At 37.3% G+C, this 20,548-nt stretch overlaps 1 protein-coding gene across 1 annotated transcript in view; it reads left to right on the top strand.

Annotated features, from left to right (window-relative positions):
* Nucleotides 1-20,548, top strand: part of CWC27 (CWC27 spliceosome associated cyclophilin) — a 167,845-nt gene that overhangs the window by 132,947 nt on the left and 14,350 nt on the right. Inside the window, exons 12-13 of the mRNA XM_079784692.1 lie at nt 5,474-5,583; nt 10,234-10,337. Coding sequence (XP_079640818.1) covers nt 5,474-5,583; nt 10,234-10,337 — 214 coding nt within the window. The remainder of the gene's footprint in view (nt 1-5,473; nt 5,584-10,233; nt 10,338-20,548) is intronic.

The following is a 20,548-nucleotide window of genomic DNA, read 5'->3' as shown; positions in this document are numbered from 1 at the left end:
AGTAATATGCATTCCTCATAGGGTTGTTGCTTATGAGGATTAAACAAGTAATGAAGGTGCTAGTATCTGGCACATAGTGAGTATTTGAAATGTTAGGTAGCATGTTAGCTATTTTCAAATCTGGTACTTTTCCTGGAATTAATTTAAGATCTCATGTATATAAAATTTCATAAAAGCATACTTTGTAGCTTCCAGAAAGGATGATGAGATACGACTAGATAGTTTTCTATATCCTTTAAAGTCTATCCCTTTTGCTTTCAAATGCTGTTTACTTTCATCAGTAACACATCACTTTTATTTATATAAAAGTTTTCATTTATTATGGGAATTTTTAAAAAAATTCCTTGAAATAGTGATTCCAGATTTTTATAAAATCATTTATGAGCAGCCTTACTAACAGTTTCTGATACATAATAATCACTCAACAACCTTTTTCTTAAAAATGAATAAATGTGTAGCTACTTGGACTTGTTAGCTTCTTGTGCTCTTGTACTGAGACAGTAGAGGGTATAAGCCCTTTTATCTATGAAGTGAGACTTGTAGATGGAAACCATTGGTTATTAACTAAGTAACAATAATTGAGTAGTCATCACCCCTTTATGCTCAGGACAAAAAGGTTGCAGAATGAAGAGATTCAAGTGGGGCCAATGTTAAGTTTCCGACTAGCTCTTAGGGGAGGGTTAGAGACATTCTTTATAACATGCAGGGCTAAAAGTGCAGTCCTGAATATTTGCTACAGATTATCTCCTAAAGTAAGAATCAGAACACATGTTTTATCCCAAGTGCTGCTTCTAATCCACATGGGACACTAGCTAAGTAACCTCATTTACTCTTTGGCTAGCTTACCTATAAATTGAGAAGTTAGATTAGAAGATCCTCAAAATAATTTTTAGCTCCGGTGCTCTAGTAAACTGACACTCTAGTAGTGAATTAATGGTGTAGTGATGTTGAACATTGTCTTCATTGGGCCTTTTTATATATATCACCTAATTTTATCTCAAAAAAAGCCAAGATATTTTTAAACTTGTATTCCAGTACTAAAATGTAGGGAAGCTTCAAGCCCCTAGAAGGCTGGTATTCTACCCATTAATCCACAATTTGACACTTACAATCAATGGCTGATTTCTTAACTATGTTCACGTATGTTATGTTCATTTTACCCTTTAGATTAATTTCTAGAATAAAAAGCCAATATTAACCTTTTGTACTCGGATGTCGAGTGTGACTCGACACGGTTAGCATTAGAATAAAGGAATCGAGAAAAAAGCAAGCGAGTGCAAAGGGTTTTAAAAATGTTTTAGCTATCTTTCATAGCATTTCTTGGAGTGCCAGGCATATGGGGAACACTTAGTAAATTTTGCTATCTGAATTGAAGTTGTAATTGAAGACAGTAAGAAACAGTGTGAGTCTTTAATACCATACAGACCTGGGCCGAAATCCCAACTTTACTATATTCTAATTATGATCCAACTAGAGGCCCAGCACGTGAAATTCATGCACAGGTACGGTCCCTAGGCCTAGCCTGCGATCAAGGCCATCTTCCCCAGGTGCCCGCAGCTGGCCCTGCCCCCCGCCACCATCCACCCCCAGTTCCCCGTTCGCCATCAGGTGATTGGTGCCTGACAGCCAGGGGAAGGGACCAAGAGGTGGTCAGTGCACCTCATAGTGACTGGTCCAGCGGTCATTCTGCCATTAGGGTCAATTTGCATATTACCCTTTTCTTATATAGGATAGAGGCCTGGTGCACAGGTGGGGGCCAGCTGGCCTGCCCTGAAGGGGCCCCCGGATTGGGGTAGGGGGGTGCCTACTGAGGGGTGGGGCCAGCCTTGGCGAGAGGCTGCTGGCAGTTTGCAGGCCGGCCACACCCCAATTGGGGTGGGGGTCCCTGCTGTGGGTCGGGGCCGGCTGGGGCAAGGGGCCATGGGCAGTTTGCAAGTTGGCCACGCCCATGGCTTTGTCAGGAAGGACAACTGGAATGACGTCTGGAAGATGTTCGGTTTATTAAGTCTAATTAGCATATTATCCTTTTATTAGTATAGATTCTGTTTCTTCATTTGTAAAATAGATTTATAGATCCTTTCTTCATGGATAATAAAAGCACCTTTGCCTGGTGCCTAACATATACTAGGTCCTTGGTAAATTTTTTCACGATTCTTCATTGGTATTTATTTAGCATATGTTTTATAGAAATTTCAGATAATGACAAATAGTCATCATGCTGCATCATTATTATTTATAAATTATCCATTGTATATTGAGAGCACGATGTACTTAGAGAAACTGAATTTTTCCGACTCCTTGTGTATTTTATTAGCCACTTTTATGTTACTAAAATCTAGTTGCTTATTCAATTCTTGTTTATTCAGGGGGATTCAAGTACATAAGAAATAAATATGCTACATCCTGTTCTGGCAACATGGACTGAGTTAACACAGAACTTCCTTCTCCTACAGATATATAGAAATGCTGGATAAAATATGATTCAGCCCAATTTAAATACTTAGCTAAGCTACAGAGAGAAAGAGAGAGAGATTGTAAGGGAGGGAGGGAGGGAGGGAGGGAGGGAGGGAGGGAGGGAGGGAGGGAGGGAGGGAGGGAGGAGAGAAAAGGAGAAAGGGGACAGGGAAGTCCTAGGTACCAAAAAAGGGGAAGCATAACCAGAGCTTGAGTGGACAAGCTGACACTAGAGTTGCCCAGGGGTCTATTGGAACCAGATATAGGCTCTAATAGCTAGAAGCTGGGGTTTTAATCTCACACTTGGCAGAGATGTGGCCTTGGGTCAAGAGAGGTGGAAACTACAAAAACTGCCCACCTGGTCAGGAAGGCCACAGAGAAGCTTGCCATTTTTCAGAGTTTTGTGTGGGGAAGGGGGGAAAAGTCTGTCATAAAAAATCAAAATCAAAACTCTAAACTTCTACCAGCCGTGGCTATAAAGTCTTACTGTACACTACCTATATGGTACAAGAATCCTAAGCCAAGAAATTAACTTAGAAAAAAAATGGTTCTGAACCAGTGGAACCCCTTAATTGCCTGGTAGAAACAAATGCAAAAGTTCTCTGTAGAAATTTTTACACAGTCCTGGGTGCCTAGGATTCCTATGGAGCATGTGCAGATGCAGCTCTAGCTGAAGATAAACTCACAATTAAAAATTAGAAAACATATAGAGAAATGTCTACTCTAGGGAGAGAGTCAGAAGTCATAACAGAAGGATCCCCAAGAACAACATGAAAGATATAACTTAACAAGTGTGTTTCAAATAGAGATTTTTAAGGAATAAAAATTATATTAAAAGACTAAGGCTATCAAAAAGAGTAGGTGAATTTTAAAAAGAATCAAATAGAATATCTAAAAATTTAATAAAACATAATTATCACTATCAAAGACTTAGTTTGTGTTTCAAAAACTGGTTAGATACAAGTAAACAGAGAGTTAGTGAACTGAAATATAGAACTAAGGAAATTAGCTCAGAGTATACTGCTGAGAAAGCGAAACATGAAAAGTGAATGTATTATGATCATTTATAGTTGATCACATTATAAATAGAAGGACTTTATATTAGTATGATAGATCCATTAAAAAATAGAAGAATGGACCAGATTTTTCACACACTAGGATTTGTGCAACATATATTATTTCATTTGGCTGTGTGTGCTGTGTAAAAGTGTTTGGGTTAGTTTCGATGAAGTCCATGTGGAACCTTAGCAGGCTTAATCCTAGCACCACAAACGTGTATAATAAAAGACCAACAACCTTACAACTTTTGTCAAGCTGTTTGCCTGTACTTTTGGGCTAGAAATTAAAAGAGGAGGTGGGAAAAGATATCCTTAAGCCAGGCAATTAAATACAGTATCTCAGAAGACCAAGAACTAGAGAAGCCATTGTGAAATGATCACCACAATCAAGCTAATTAATATATCACCTCATGTAGTTACAATTTGTTTGTGTGTGTGTGCATGTGTATATGATGAGAAGACTTAACATCAACTCTGTTAGCAAATTTCAACTATATAATACTGTATTATTATCTATAGTCACCATGCTGTACATTAAATCTCCAGAACTTATCTATCACACATAATTACACCTTTGTACCCTTTGACCAACATCAAAATCCTAGTAGGTGACCATTAAAATGTGTTTCTTGGTTTACACATTTTTTTTAACTAGAAAATCTCTTGAACAAAATGACTCATTGTTAATACAGTGCACATTAATAATACTCTTTAAAATGGGTAACAAAGAGGCAAACAAACCCAGGCTTGAGTAGAAAGATTCTACTGGTATTCTTTTTTTTTTTAATTGATTTGAGAGAGGGGGGAAGGGAGAAAGAAAGAAACACTGATTTGTTGTTCCACTTACTGATAAGTTCATTGATTGCTTCTTGTATGTGCCCCGACTAGAGAACAAACTGCAACCTTGGTGTATCAGAACAATGATCTAACCACCTGAGCTACCCAGCCAGGACCAGTAGCATTCTTGATTACATCTGGCTCCTCTTGGTTTACCAAGACAAGAGACAGGTTGTTGTTGTTTTTTCAGTCACAAATTTTCATTAATATGTATACATGTAAAGTATTGTAAATGTTAGTACAGCCCTAGCTGGTTTGGCTCAGTGGATAGAGCGTCGGCCTGCGGACTAAAGGGTCCCAGGTTCGATTCTGATCAAGGGTACATGCCCGGGTTGCCGGTTGGATCTCTAATAGGGGGTGTGCAGGAGGCAGCCAATTAATGATTCTCTCTAATCATTGATGTTTCTGTCTCTCTCTCCCTCTGCTTTTCTCTCTGAAATCAGTAAAAACATTTTAAAAAAAATGTTAGTACAGTACTTGTTTCTTTGAAACAAAACTGTATTCTATAACTCTGGATGTTAACTAATCTTCATGTGGAATTATTGCAGGATCAAATGCATACATTTGTTTTCTAATTTGTAATTTAGTAAAAATTATTTTTGCCTGCTTTTGGTAATTGTCCTAACTGACTTATTTGCTAGATATATTTACATATTATAATGCCATCAAAGTGAAGTTGTTTGTTGCTATTATTCTTATTATTATTGTTTTTCACTGCGGGGAAAAAAGTAGCAGGTAATTGGAAAAAATCAACCAATTTTGAAAGAGCGTATCTTATAAGGCAAGGGAATATTATAAAATAGTATTACTGAATTTCAGGAAAATCTTAATTATTCTAAAAATGAGATAGGTGATTTTATACTCAAATATAATAGAGAACAACTGCAATAGTACAGTATATAATAAAGATGTGTACAAAATTGGTTGGTAAATTAACATCAGTCGTTTTCTAATCTAGGAAATAGTTGTTGAGCTAGTGGAATGTATTGGTTTGGTTTTTTAATTAAATGGAGGAACACCAGCCCCAGGTTCTGACCTCCTCTTCAGTGATAAGAACATAGATTTAATATGAATCCACAGAGCCTTTTTTCGGTTTATTCTAAGAATAGTCTATTATTCTGCAGAGGATGAGGCTGCCCTAGGTGGTGCTGTTGCAGAATACAGAAGAGAAAAGCAAAAGTATGAAGCTCTGAGGAAGCAGCAGCCCAAGAAGGGAACTTCCCGGGAAGACCAGGTAATTTCACAAACTAAATTTTTTTTCGTAATGTATTGCCTTTTAACTGTCTTCAAGTATTGTTAATGGAACCTAATTTGATTATACATCAGGGGAAGCACTATCTCTTAGCAGTGAAAAAGCACGTGTTTATACAGGGTGGGGTGACAAGGACCTTGGCCCCTCATGCGAAAGTCCAGAGGATAGAGTTCTTTCCACACATTGTAGATGCAAAGCCTAAACTTTCAAGTTTTAAATCTGTACTCCCATATCAAGCACAGGAACCTCATAAAGCCACGTATTACCAGTTTCTCGGGTGGAACCTCTGGCTAAGTGACTTATTATAAAGTAGAGAAGTGGTGACTATAAACGATGAAGGGCTCTTCGGGCCCAGCATCTTATAAGCTCACTAGCCAGATCCACTTGAAACTGCAGGTTGCCTGCAAAGAAGGCATTTGTTCTACTAGTTGACTTCTACTGTAAGTAGTATTGCAAAATTCTGCTCATTGCGAGTATTCCTGTTTCTTTAACTAGTAATATAGGAAGATTGCCAGAAGTCAGAATAAAAAGAGATAGGAAATCAGCTCAACAATTTGGGAGTCCACCATACACACCATGCAGCACTTGTCCCTCAGTAAAATAAATCTCCCTCAGCAGCCCTTCATGTTGAAAAGCTAAGGGGCAGACGAAAATCTTTTCTTTTTGATGCTGCCATATATATGTATGTGAGAACACACCATTTCAGGTGTATAAATAAAATAGGCAAAATAAAAGTAAATTAAAAAGCTCAAGACTATTTGGATAGATAAATCTATCAGGAACTATGCTATAAATGACACCTAATTCCCAATAACGAAGGAGCATGCATCATTACTTAGCATGAAAATAATCGTAGGAAAAGTTTAACAAGAAGTATAGGAAATTATAATTGCAAATAACTAATAAGTATGACTGGAACATAAATGAGAAGGAGAGAGATGATACTGGAGAGGTAAGCAGAAGCCAGCTCATTCAAGGAAGGTATTTTTGAGCCTTAATAAGGAGTTTAGATTTACCCCAAGGGCAATGGGTAGCCATCAAATGGAGGAAGTATTATGATTTCATTTGCAGTTTGGAAAGATCACTTCACCCTGGCTGTAGTAAGGAGAATAGACTGAACCGGGGCAGGACTGGAGACACAGAGGCCAGCTGAGTGACCTTATGTGTAGATATGCATGCACAGTTCCCCAAGGCGGGGACCTTTCAGAGCAGTTTCTCTGTGCTGGGAAGGCTCTAGCTGTGCTGCAGGTGGTTGACCATTCATCCTTTGGCAAAAGCCAGACCAGTTCCCCTGTAGATAGCAAACAGAAATACCTCCATGCAGATCCTATCTTCTTCACCCTATGTTGTACCCTGTTACTTTTGTGATGTTTGCTTTTCTGCCTAGTGTCTTCTCTTGCATTTAGAATGCAGCTAGAGAAAGCCCAGTCTTAAATAGGGGAAGCTAAGCCAGGCCAAGAGGATGTTTTTTGTTGGTCATAGTCCCCCTTCTTTGAGGAAATGCCAGTAGCACATTAACTGGCTCTGAAAACAGACTGCCTTGCCACTTTCGACTCAAGGAAAAAGATCCAGGTCTAGTGTAATTTGCTATGGAGTTTTAAAATTTCATTTCACTAAGAAGTATTCTTTGTTTTCATGTTTCTTTATGCCCTCAGAAAAGCCTTTCCCAAGTGTACAAACGTCCACCATTACAAATTGATGGGATTTACTTTATAAGTGATTGATGATAGACAGATAGATAGGTAGGTAGGTAGGTAGGTAGATAGATAGATAGATAGATAGATAGATAGATAGACATGAAGATAGATATTTATATAATACTAGAGGCCCAGTGCATGAAATTTGTGCAGGGGGAGGGTTCCCTCAGCCCAGCCGGCACCCTCTCCAATCCGGGACCCTTCAGGGGATGTCTGACTGCCAATTTAGGCCTGATCCCGGGGATTGGGCCTAAACCGGCAGTTGGACATCCCTCTCACAATCTGGGACTGCTGGCTCCTAACTGTTCACCTGCCTGCCTGCCTGATCGCCCCCAACTGCCCCCCAACCAGCCTGGTCACCCCTTACTGCCCCCCCCTGCCAGCCTGGTCGCCCCTCACTGCCCCTTTATGCTGGCCTAGTCGCCCCCAACTGCCCCCCCTGCTGGCCTGGTCACCCCCAACTGCCCCCCCTGCTGGCCTGGTTGCCCCCAACTGCCCCTCCCCACCAGCCTGGTTGCCCCTCATGGCCCCCCATGCTGGCCGGGTCACCCCTAACTGCCCCCCTCTACCGGCCTGGTCACCCCTCAGCTGGCCTGGTCACCCCACGGAGCCTGCTTTTCCATCGCCCCATGCAGCCTCACTGCCCCCCTCTGCCGGCCTGTCCCCCCAGCTGGCCTGGTCACCCCATGCAGCCTGCTGTTTGGTCATTTAGTCATCCCTCACTAACCCCCCTGCCAGCCTGGTCGCCCCACACAGCCTGTTGTTTGGTCATTACTGTGAGGGCATCCTGACCAATTTGCATATTACCCTTTTATTAGTATAGATAGATATAGGTATTTAAGCACATATACCCACAGAAACACATAAAAAGCCTTGAAGAATGTATACCAAAATGTCAGCAGTGGTTATTCTGAGTACTTGTATAATATTTTTGTTTTGCTACTCTTTATTTTCTAACATTTTTACAGTAAACAAAATACAACAAAAGTAGATTTATTTTAATAAATAAGGTTTAAAAACAAGGGATGCTTTCTTTATCTGTTAACGTTTGAAGAATTTAGTCCTGCCTAGCTGGTTTGTCTCAGGAGATAAGGCGTCGGCCTGCGGACTGAAGGGTCCCAGGTTCTATTTCGGCCAAGGGCACATGCCTGGGTTGTGGGCTTGATCCCCAGTAGGGGGCATACAGGAGGCAGCCAATCAATGATTTTCGTCATTTATGTTTCTATCTCTCTCACCTCTCCCTTCTTCTCTGAAATCAATAAAAATATATTTTTTTAAAAAGAGCTTAGTCCTATAATTATTACTCTAGAGATGGATAAAATATCTAAACCCTAACCCACCAGGCAGCCCTCAGAATGCCCATGAGGCTATTCTACAGGACTTTATAGTTTTTCTCTCAAAATCATGTCATTCAGCAATGATGGTGATGTGTATATTTTCAGCTGTTGTTTATGTGAGCATTAAATTTTGTGAAACATATAAAGCACATTTCACTATCATTTTTTAGCAATACTGCCTTTGCTTTTATTTTGTCACCACCTGTCTTCATTAAGCTTAGATTCTAGATCAGTAAAACCAATTTAATTTTTTCATGAACTGTGGTGTTGGTGATATTTGGCAGATAAATTCTGGAGCCTTACAATTTACTGTGACTCCTTACTATACCTGTTATTCACATATTGAACTATCATATAACTTTTTCCTTATGAAATGTATTTTGGTACTGAATTCCATGTATCAATATTTTAATTAGATACTTGATTTTTTAATATGGATAACACTTTATCCTGTTTTCTAATTATATTCTTTTTTAAACTGTGGAATAAAAAACTTTTTCCTAACTTCTTTTCTCTGCTCAAATTCTGGAGTAGACTGTTAAAGTACAGCCCGGAGACAATGGAATTATCAAATTGTAAGCACTTATTTCTGCTCATCCACAAAGGGCAAGGGAGCCAAACGATAATCAAAGGAATGATCCCTTTTTTAAAAAATCATACTACACGTGATATTTGTATCCTACTTCTTTCACTTAACAATAGAATGAAATGCTTCATGTATAGAATTTAATAGCATAGTCATTGCTTTTTACCAAATTTATCTAGTTCTTTATTGATAGACATTTAAAATTTCCATTTTCCCACTTGGGTGACTGTTGCTGGAATGCACATCCTTCACATAAGCTATTTTCTGTGTCTCAGAGTATTTTTTCTCCATGTATTCTCAGGGTTGGAATTATTAAATCAAAGGGAATGATCATCTTAAAGTTTCTAGTACATAACAATAGTTTCTAAAGATATCTCCAGTGTATCCATCTTCCCAAAGTTAATGTGTCCGTTTATTTCACCTTCTCCAGTATTGGTACTTTTTTTTACATTTTTAGGAAATTGTTCAATGAAAAATACTATTTGTTAGTGTTTTGTTTATTATTTTACACTAGAGGCCCGGTGCATAAAATTCGTGCAAGGGGCTTGGACCTCGCAGCCACAGCGACTTGCCTTGGCCCTCGCAGCCCCAGCTTTGTCCAGGAGGTTGTCCAGAATGTCGTCCGGAAGGATGTCCGGCTGTCCGGTCTAATTAGCATATTACACTTTTATTATTATAGATATGTTAATGAAGTACCTACCTGTCTTGTGGACAGTAAAAAGTTAACTATTAGTAATAAGCATGCATGTGAAAATTTAAGTATCTTCTATATAAGCAAATTTATGTTCTCCAAGTAAGAAAATAATCATGTATCTGAGGTAAAATGTCAGTGCAGATGCAAATAGGGTAATGTCAGGGATTGTGAATATCAATCACTGTTGCAGCAGGAAGGCAGTTTTGTTATTTTCCTTCAAAAGTAAAGTTTACATCCTGGTAGGATATTTTTTCTAACAAATATGAGTCTTTTCTGAAGTCATATTTATTCTTATCAAAAAATGTATTCTTATTTCAGACCCTTGCGCTGCTAAACCAGTTTAAATCTAAACTCACGCAAGCAATTGCTGAAACTCCTGAAAACGACGTTTCTGAAATGGAAGTAGAAGATGATGAAGGATGGTAAGGGCTTTGATTTCTTTTTGTTCACCAGGAACAAAGAGGCTCAGAGCAGAGACACTTCCACTACATCATCCCTTTGCTTTCAGACTTTGCCTTTAATCATACCCTCATTGTTGTAGGGCTTCATCACCCTTTACTTCATTTCACTTTGCTAAGCATTTATTGAGTGCCTGCTGTGGTCCCAGCTTTGTGCTAACCAGTGCAAAATACACAAGATGTATAGGACCCTATCCCTGCCCTACATTATCTACTATTGATAAGACTCACGTTAAACAACTAAAAAAACAGCCTTAGAAGATTCTAAATCATTAATGTTTTTACACTTTCCCACAAACATTTTAGAAATCACTAATCCATTTCATAATCCTACAAGTTCCTCTTAATTTATTGCCTACAGAATCCTAGCAATACATGCATAGTTAACTTATTTTTTTCTTTGGATATTTTTCAGCTGTTTAAGACACTGATAAGAAATAAAGGAATTAATGACTTATATGCGTCCTATGCTTAGCACTTTATCCTATACTGGCAAAAAGAAAGAAAAAAAAGAATAAGAATTGTGTTTTCCCTTATCACACTCCTCTGCCCTTCAGTTGACTTCACATGTAGTATATTAGCCTCCCCACACCTACTGCCTCCATCTCCCACTGCACCCTGGCTCAGGCACATTTGCTGCGTGCAAGCCAGCAGGTCACCCCCACACATGATTCATCGCTGGAGCCTCTGAACTGTCACATGTGCCATTACCCCAACCCAGAATCGTAGCCACACTCCTCTCTGCCAAACAGCATCTCTCCCCTATTTCAAAACTCTGTTCAGCACTCCCATCCTCCAGGAAACCAGTCAGCAAGATTTGTGGCGCACTCACAAATCTAGAGGGTGGAGGAAAGAGGCTGGGACACACATTAAAAAAGACATAAAAACACTCATTAAGAAAACATTTAAGCAAATAAGACTCAGCAGCTATATATAACTTGAGTCAAAAGGGCTGAGGGGATGATGATTTGAATGCAATGAATCCTAGCTACCCCACGACCCTGAAAGTACTTGTGTATTTCTCTATATATGGTTTCTGTATGATCTGAGTTGTGGTGCCAAATTTTTTTTTTAAGCCCTAGGTCTCTCTTAATAGGTTTGTATTACTTACATATTTGTTTATACTTAAATTCTAAGTTGCTTAAAGACAGAAGCTGGCTCCTCCCATAATTCTGTGCCAGAGGCGAGGGTTCAATGAGTGTTGATTAACCCATAGAGATAAATGCACATTGCATAGCGTAGAACTTTCTGTTCTTTATATGACTGGACAGGTTTAGTTCTATTTTGGATTCCATGAATGTCTCAAAATATCTTTCAAATGTTTTGGGTTCAGTCACCACACACAAAAAATGTTTTTGCCAAGTCCTCTTCCCCTTATTTTTGAATCCATATGCATTTTTTAAGGAAATATGATCCATGTGTTTCTGATTCATTTACACTTAACTCATCAAGAGGGTGTTTTGTAAGAGCAGTTTGATGCCCAATAAGTTTTTTTAAAACTTTTTATAAGCCATTTAAGTCCTTTTTTATTGAACAGGAAAGTCACCAACAAATTTAAACCCAGAAGTTCCATTTGAAACTCATAACCCACAGGATTCAAATTTACTTTCAACTTGGCAAGACCATTTAACTTCCCAAGGTTCTCCCTCGCCCCTTTGGTGCAGTATTTTCTCATTTTTAATTCCTCATTAGCCTCAGATATCAATTAGTGTTTTTAAGTGTCATTATTGTTTTTTATGTGCTTTCACAATACAACCACTGTTCTAACATGCTCATTAGAAAATTAAACAAATGGGGAAACTTCACTAGATAGGGGGAAATCACTGGTCAATGATGTTGGCCAGTTCTCAGAGAACAAAAATAAGTGGCAAAGGGAAAGCAAACATGTTAAAGGAGCCATTACCATGTCTTCCGGGGTTCATTTATGCTTATAATTGCAGCCTCCTAAACAGAAAATCAGTACTGTGCACTATGTACCTGCACATTTTTTTTTTTGTATTTGCTTTCTCTAATATTGAATAAAATGCCTTTAGTATTCAAGGCACTATACGGAATCATATATAATGCCTGGGTCCCCTATATAATGCCCTCTTATTGAAATATAGACTATTGAAATTTTGTAGCCTGATAAGCAACAACATCATTTCTGTTCATAAATAAACCAGTTCGGCTTTATCAAGTCTCTGGTGATTTAGATCATCTCTCGTAAAGTATATTGCACTCAGAAAAGAAGTCTTGTATTCACAGTGATTTATAGCAAATATTAGGAGTATATGGCATGTGCCTGTGTGTTATGCATAAATTACACAGCTCCCAGAGTATTTTGTAGGTCACGGTTGCCGCTTTTCTCAGAAGTGAAAGTCAGCCAGTGCTGTAGCACTGTCAGGGTCTGTTATCTGAGGTAAAATGATTGCTTCTGAGACATTTTTATGTGTCCGCATGAGTGACCACACATTGAGGGATCATTTTCATTTTCTGTCAAGATAGAAACCATTACCAATTTGTTATGTTTTCTTTTACTTGGCAAACTGTTCTATTTGCATTTTTGGCTGGGCTGCTGTATTGGCATAGTATACAACAGACATTTGGGTACCATTCAGCAGCATTCTATTTTTTATGAAAAAAAAAAAAAAGTAGGAGAGGGAGAGAAAGAAAAGAAATATGATTCTATTGTAAACACTATATATGGTGTTTGATAATTATTCCCAGATTTCACTGTCTAGCAAGGCATTTAAAGAAGTGTTATTAGTAGAACTAAGCTGAAATGCATGATAGAAAGTTTTCACTCAAAATTATTAGGATGCTTCTCTTTGTTGGGATATATATTGCCAATACTTGGTGGCAGTGATGGGCACCAGATACCAGGGTAGCAGCAAGGGCCTGTTTGCCACTACATTCCTTCTCCTCACGGTGTTGCACTTTCATATAGAATCCTTCTCCAAGCATGGATTTTATAAAACCGATTAGATACATGTCTGGAGTCATCAGCCAAAGGATTCATATGACCATGTGGATGAGGTCCATATGTCATTTTGGGTTTGTTTAGATAAAGCTTGGTCAGCTCCCAAAAAAGTTTTGAGAGAGCTGTGTCTGACAAGGCAGTCAAGAGACTTATAAAAAAGAAAGCCACCTGCTCCTTACGCAACAAAATCAGCATTCCAGGAAGAGGAGAAAAATTAAATCTATGAGAGGATATTGGGATCCTGTGAGTCTTAACTACTCACTACTATGTTCCATTAAAAATTCTTTCCAGATAGTTAAGTCTAAGAGTAACCTAAAGCTTTACAACAAATGGACATGAAAAACAATGCACAAGGGAGGTCTGTCTGCCTCCTCTTTCTCCATCTGCCCTCACCACTTTCCCATAGCATCTATAGTATTCAGCATTGTAAGAGTCAGAAAAGCACTAACAATCAATTGCATGGTTGCCTCCAGTAAACATTTTAATCTTTTTATTATATAAGGAAAATATGTTTACTGTAGAAAAACCAGACTCCTCCCCCAAAAAAGTAAACAAAAGTCACATGTGATGTAAAACTCAATAATAAATACCTTTAATTTATACATGTATATACCCCTCCAGATATTTTTATGCGGAGACATATTTTAAGCAGAAACGTGATCATATAATACTACAACTTTATAACTTGCTTTTCCCCTCAGCAATATATAGTGAATACTTTTCCTTGCCATATATAATTTTATGATATAATTTTAATATTTTGTTTTTATGGCCATCTAGTATTCCAAAATATGATGAACCACAATTTGCTTGATCAGCTTCATGTTGTTGGATATTTAGGCTCTTTCCAGTTTTTTTCTTTTTTTATTGTACACAACATTGTAATAAACATCCTCCTATCTTTGTCATTGCCAATTTCTTCAGGATAAATTTCTAAAACTGAAATTCTTAGTGAGTATGCATGTTAGGCTTCTGCAAAGTATTTTCAAATGGCCCTCCCAAAATGACATTCCAATGAGTATTCCCAAGTAAATATCATTTCTATGACTTGCTTTTAGGGCTGTTAGTTTCTCAAGACTTAAGTAAGGTACTTTGCAGTGCTTAGTGAAAGAGTAATATTTTCAGAGAAATGCTTTGCCTTTGAAAACTTTTTAAAAATACAAAGTCTAATTTCCTTCTGGTACAAAAAAAAAGCTGGTACAAATTTCAATGTACTTAGCTTCTTGAGATACTTAGCTCTGAATAATCTTGTTCTTGGTTCTGAAAAACTCTCCTTCTAAGATAATCCTACAGGTTTTTTGTAGGTGCCTTTCATTATACTGAGGAAGTTCCCTTCAACTTCTAATATGCTGAGAGTTTTTAACATGAATGATGTTGAATTTTGTCAAATATTTTTGTGTATTAATTGATATGATCATGGGGTTTTTCTTGTTTGACTATTAATAGAATAAATTACACTCATTGATTTTCAAATCATAAATGGCCTTGCAGTCATGTAATAAACCACACTTGGTCATGATGTGTTTCCCTTTTTAATTTGCTGAATCAAACTTACTAATACATTGTTGATGATGTCTGTGTCTGTGTTCATGAGGAATACTGCTCTATACTTTTCTGCTGTTTTTGTCTGGTAGGGGTATCGGGGTAATACTGGCCTCATAAAATGAGAAAAATGTTTCCTCCTCTTCTATTTTCTGAAAAAAGATTACATAAAATTGGTGTTATTTCTTCTTTAAATATTTGGTGCAATTTGCCAGTGAAACCAGATGAATATGGAGATTACTTTTTCAGAAAAATTTTAATAGACTTTTATATTTTTAGTGCAGTTTTAGGTTCACAGCAAAATTGAGAGAAAATACAGGGAGTTCTCATATTCTCCCTTCCCCTCCCTCCACCCCCACAGTCATCCCAACTATCAACTTCCTTCACCAGAGAGGTATGTTTGTTCCAATTGATGAACCTGCATTTGCACATCATTATCACTCAAAGTCCACACACTAGACTTCACTCTTGGTGTTGAATATTCTGTGGGTTTGGACAAATATAAAATGAGATTATCCACCATTACAGTACTATACAGAATAGTTTCACCACCCTAAAGTTTCTCTATGCTCTGACTATTCATCCCTCCTTCTCCCCCTAACCCTGGCAACCACTGATCTTTTCACTGTGTCTATAGTTTTGCCTTTTCCAGAATGTCATGTAGTTGGAATCATATACTTTGTAGCCTCTTAAGATTGTCCTCTTTCTTTTAATAATAAGCATTTAAGTTTTGGATGTCTTCTCATGACTTCGTAGCTCATTTCTTTCTAACACTGAATAATATTCCCTCGTCTAGGTGCACCAGAGTTTATCCATGTGCCTACTGAAGGATATCTTGGTTGCCTCCAAGTTTTGGCAATTGTGAATAAAGCTGCTATGAACATCCATATGTAGTTTTTTGTGTGGACATAAGTTTTTTTATAAATACCAAGGAGCATGATTGTTGTATCATATGTTTAGTTTTGTAAGAAACTACCGAACTGCCTTCCAGAATAGCTATACTATTTTATATCTCCATCAGCAATGAATGAGAGTCCCTGTTGCTCCACATCCTCACTGGCATTTGGTGTTGTCAGTGTTATGGATTTCAGCCCTTCAAGTAATCTATTACTAGATGTGTAATGGTATCTTATTGTTGTTTTAATTTGCAGTTTCCTGGTGACCTCTGATGTTGATCATCTTATTCTCTTGACATTGTTTTTTCTTTCTTTCTTTTTCTTATTTTTTTATTCTTGATTTATTATTTTTTTCAAAATTACTTTGTTTTAGTTTCAGATGTACAGCTTAGTGGTTAGACTTTACAAAATATCCCCCCCCCCCCCCGATATTTCCAGTACCCACCTGGCACCATAGATAGTTATTACAATATTATTGACTATATTCCCTATGCTGTACTTTACATCCCCAAGACTATTTTGTAACTATCAATTTGTACTTCTTTTTTTATTATTGTTTAAAGTATTACATATGTACATATGTCTCCTTTTTCCCCCATCGGCCCCTCCCCGGCCACTCTTTCCACCCCCCCCAATTAATCCCTTCACCTTTTCACCTAGTCCCTTAACATCCCTCCTCGCCTCTAGCATTGTTTTTCACAGAGCAGAAATTTTTAATTTTAATGAAGTTCAGCTTATCCATTATTTCATTCATGGATCACCCCTTTGATGTTATCAAAAAAGTCATCATCATGCAGTCATGTAGCTTTTCTCTTATGTTATCTTCTAGCAACTTTATACTTTTGCATTTTACATTTAGGTCTATGATCCACTTTAAGCTAATTTTCTGAAGGGTCTTAGGACTTTGTCTAGTTTAATTTATTTTATTTGGGAAACATTTCTATTTTCACAGAATTTTTTGTTTGGACATGTCTACAGAGGTACTTTAATGTGATTTCTCATTGTTTCTTTTAAAACCACTGGTTAAGTATATTTTTAGCCAATTATAAGTTATTCATATTATTAATAAAATTATATAAAATAAGTGAGTAGAAGTCACTCATACTTTAAATATTCATTCTTTTATGCCTCTTTTACTCTTATTCTTCTACTGGCATAGGAGATGAAGGTGGTTCTGAATCCCACCAATTCATTCTTGAAGCAAATATTTGCATATGCTATACAGTTGACCTTTGAACAACTTGGGTTTGAACTGCAAGAGTCCACTTATACACAGATTTTTAAAAAATAAATACAGTCGGCCCTTTTCATCCGCATCCTCAGATTCAATCAGTCAGTATTTTTGCATTGCAAACCACAGTTTCTCAACCATGAATCAAAAATACTGCTTTTGCTCTGAGGTTGGTTGAATTCTCAGGTGCAAGGGACCAACTGCAGTTAAGTTTTAGGGGGAACCAGAAGTTATACAGATTTTGAACTGTGTGGTGTTGGCACCCCTGACCACCCCCCTCAGTATTGTCCAAGGGTCAACTGTATTGCGGGCATCTGCTAGGACCTTTATGCTATCTTCTCTCATTAACCCTCCTAAGAGCCTCATGGGGCTCATAGGGTAGGGACCAGTTGTGGTAGATTTGTTTCTTACAACTCCATCAGATAGTTAGTATTATTCCCATGCTATAAATGAGGAAACTGAGGCTCAAATAAATTAGGTTACTTGCCTAAGACTACACAATAGTAAGTGGTGATTATGGGTCACACTCAAGAGCTCATGCTGCTTCCAGAACACCAGCTCTACCAACAGTATTTCACTATGAAGTAATAATCAATGAGATAAGAAGAAAAACTCAACTTGACTTTTAGAGACCTTTAATTCTAAACAATATCTATCTTCTGGAACTGGTTACAGAATATATCACCGTTCTTATCTCTGGGATACTTTCCACATTCCTTTAAAGAAATGCACTATCCTGGGGGCTCTCTGTAATCCCACATACTGAATTATCTCCTAATTATAAAGTGGGCTGGCAAACCAGACTTCCTGGGTTCAAATCCCTGCTCCGACAATGATTGCTGAATGACCTGAGCAAGCAACCTCTCTTGTAAGATTCCATTTCTTCACCTGTAAAGTGGAGATAACAACACCTATATCAGAATTATTATTAGAACTAAGTGAGATAATTCATGTAATGTAGTCAACATAGTGCCTGACTCTAAGGAAATGCTCAGGAAATATTAGGTGTGAGAGAGGGAGGTGGGTGTGTGGGACTAGGGTAGTATTAAGGCTTGACAAATTACTCAAGCAACACAAACTAAACATTCTAAATTAAATTGTTATACAGTCCTCTTGTAAAAACCTCAAAGAAAAATACATAAAGAAAAGGTGAATGTTAATTCAGATAAGGTTATCTGTGACCTAGAAGGAATGTAAGTATATTCATTAAATTTGCTAGGGCTCGATGGTTCTATTTTAAAATCTGTTGAGAAAAAGAGAAAAGTAAAGTAAGGCATGATGTTTAGCTGAATTGAGATAATAAAATGCTGAGGCTCAGAGTTTAGTGAATATAAATTTAGCAATCATTTTTGGAACAGATAAAAGCTACCTAGGCATAAGTGGTTTATTTCTATTGGAAAGAAAGTTTAAAGAGCAAGGGTTCTGGGGATTAGCACGATATAGTAAAAGTCGTTTCACAATGATTGTTCCAGATAACAGCAAAGCCTGTAAGTACAGGATGGAAGTTGCCATTGTGCACAGGCAATTAAGATGTTATCAATAAGCACTCTGGCACTTTAACCATCTCCGCAAGTTAATTGATGCTTCAAACATGATAGAAAACAAAGTAGTAAGATTCCAGGTGAAATTTAGTGAACAGAGATGCATAACTTCTATGCAGTTATTTGTATCTCTTTAAAGGCAGTTTTTTGTTTGTTTGTTTAAGTACACTTTTATTGATTTCAGAGAGGAAGGGGAGAGGGGGAGAGAGAGAGAAACATCAATGATTAGAGAGAATCATTGATCGACTGCCCCCTGCACGTCCCCTACTGGGGATAGAGCCCAGAACCCAGGCATGTGCCCTGACCTGAAATGAAGCTATGACTTCCTGGTTCGTAGGTTGACGCTGAACGACTGAGCCACACTGGCTGGGCTAAAGGCAGTTTTAAACAATGTATCATTTTCTTTTATAGAATTATTAGATGAAATTAATACTAAATGTCATATTGATTTTTCAAATAACCTAAGTTGTGTTCATAATACATGTTCAATATATAAAACATAAAGGGACAGGAAAAAATCACTAGTAATTTTATATACCACACATAATCATGATTAATGTTTTTTTAATCCATCGTCATATATTTATATTTACACTTTTTCCAAGAATGGAAAAATTTATCCAATTTTTTATTACAAGCCTTCATCAGTGAATAATCCATTAGTTATATATTTTTGCAGATTCACTATTATTTCCTTAGGCTAAAGAAAGTAAAACTGCTGAGTCAAGTGTGTGCTCATTTTTGTTTTTGTTTTTTAAGTATAACTTAATTATAAGAAAATACATAGTTTGGCCCTAGCTGGTTTGGCTCAGTGGATAGAGCGTTGGCCTGTGGACTGAAGGGTCATGGGTTCGATTCCAGTCAAGGGCACATGCCCAGGTTGTGGGCTCGATCCCCAGTAGGGGGCGTGCAGGAGGCAGACCAATGATTCTCATCATTAATGTTTCTCTCTCCCTTCCTCTCTGAAATCAATAAAAATATATTTAAAAACAAAAAAGAAAATACATAATTTGTACCTGTTTATCTTGATGAGTTTTGACAATTATATATACCCATGTAAACACCACCAAACCAAGATCTAGAACTTCTTCATCACCCAGAGGGTTCCCTTCAGCTAGCCCCCTCCCTCAGCCACTCCAACCTCTGTTACCTCAAGTATGCTTTTGATGACATTTTTGCTAGATTGCATTCCAGAAGTTGAATCCCTTTTACCTGTACCAGCAACAAATGAAGTTACTGATTTCTCCTTACTCTAGGTATTATGTGAGCATGTATGTGTCATATCACAGATAACCGATATAGATATACTAATCTTTGCCAGCTTCTACCATATATCATTTTGTATTGCTTTGTTTACCAGTAAAGTTGAACTTTAAAAATGTTTTAATTGACGATTTATATTTTATTATTGTTGTGATTGTTAATTGTATAGTCTAATGTGATTATATATCTCTTGATTTATAAAAGCTTAAATATTAAGGATATCTTTTTTTAATATTTTTACAAGTTTGTCATTGCCTTACAATTTCTTTATAGAGGTTATTGTTTTGTTTTGTGTTTAACATGGAATTTTAAATCTGCATTGCCAAATCTGGCAATCTTTTTCTTCATGTTTTCTGCCCAGTGCCATTCTCTACCTCTTCTTAATCCCAGAATTATGTAAATACCTATAGTATTCTCTAGTATTTTTATGGTTTTGTTTTTACTTTATTTTGACATTTTTAATCCACATGGAATTGATTTGGTGTTATTACATTAGATTAATATTATAACTCTATTTTTTCTAAATCGCTAACAACCATAATTGAATAATCTTGAGTTTCCCCACTGATACTAAATGTGTCCTTTATCATAGAGTAAGTTCTTATGTATATTTCTCAGTTTTATTACCCTACATGAATTCTTCTGTCTATCCCTGTGTCAATACCTCACTGCTAAATTATTGTAGCAATATAATACTACATAATATCTGGTGAGCAAGTTGGACCTTTATTGTTCAACAC

This window comes from Cnephaeus nilssonii (genome assembly GCF_951640355.1).
Source record: "Cnephaeus nilssonii genome assembly, chromosome: 2".
Classification (NCBI taxonomy): domain Eukaryota; kingdom Metazoa; phylum Chordata; class Mammalia; order Chiroptera; family Vespertilionidae; genus Cnephaeus; species Cnephaeus nilssonii.
This window is presented reverse-complemented; position numbering and strand designations above follow the sequence as displayed.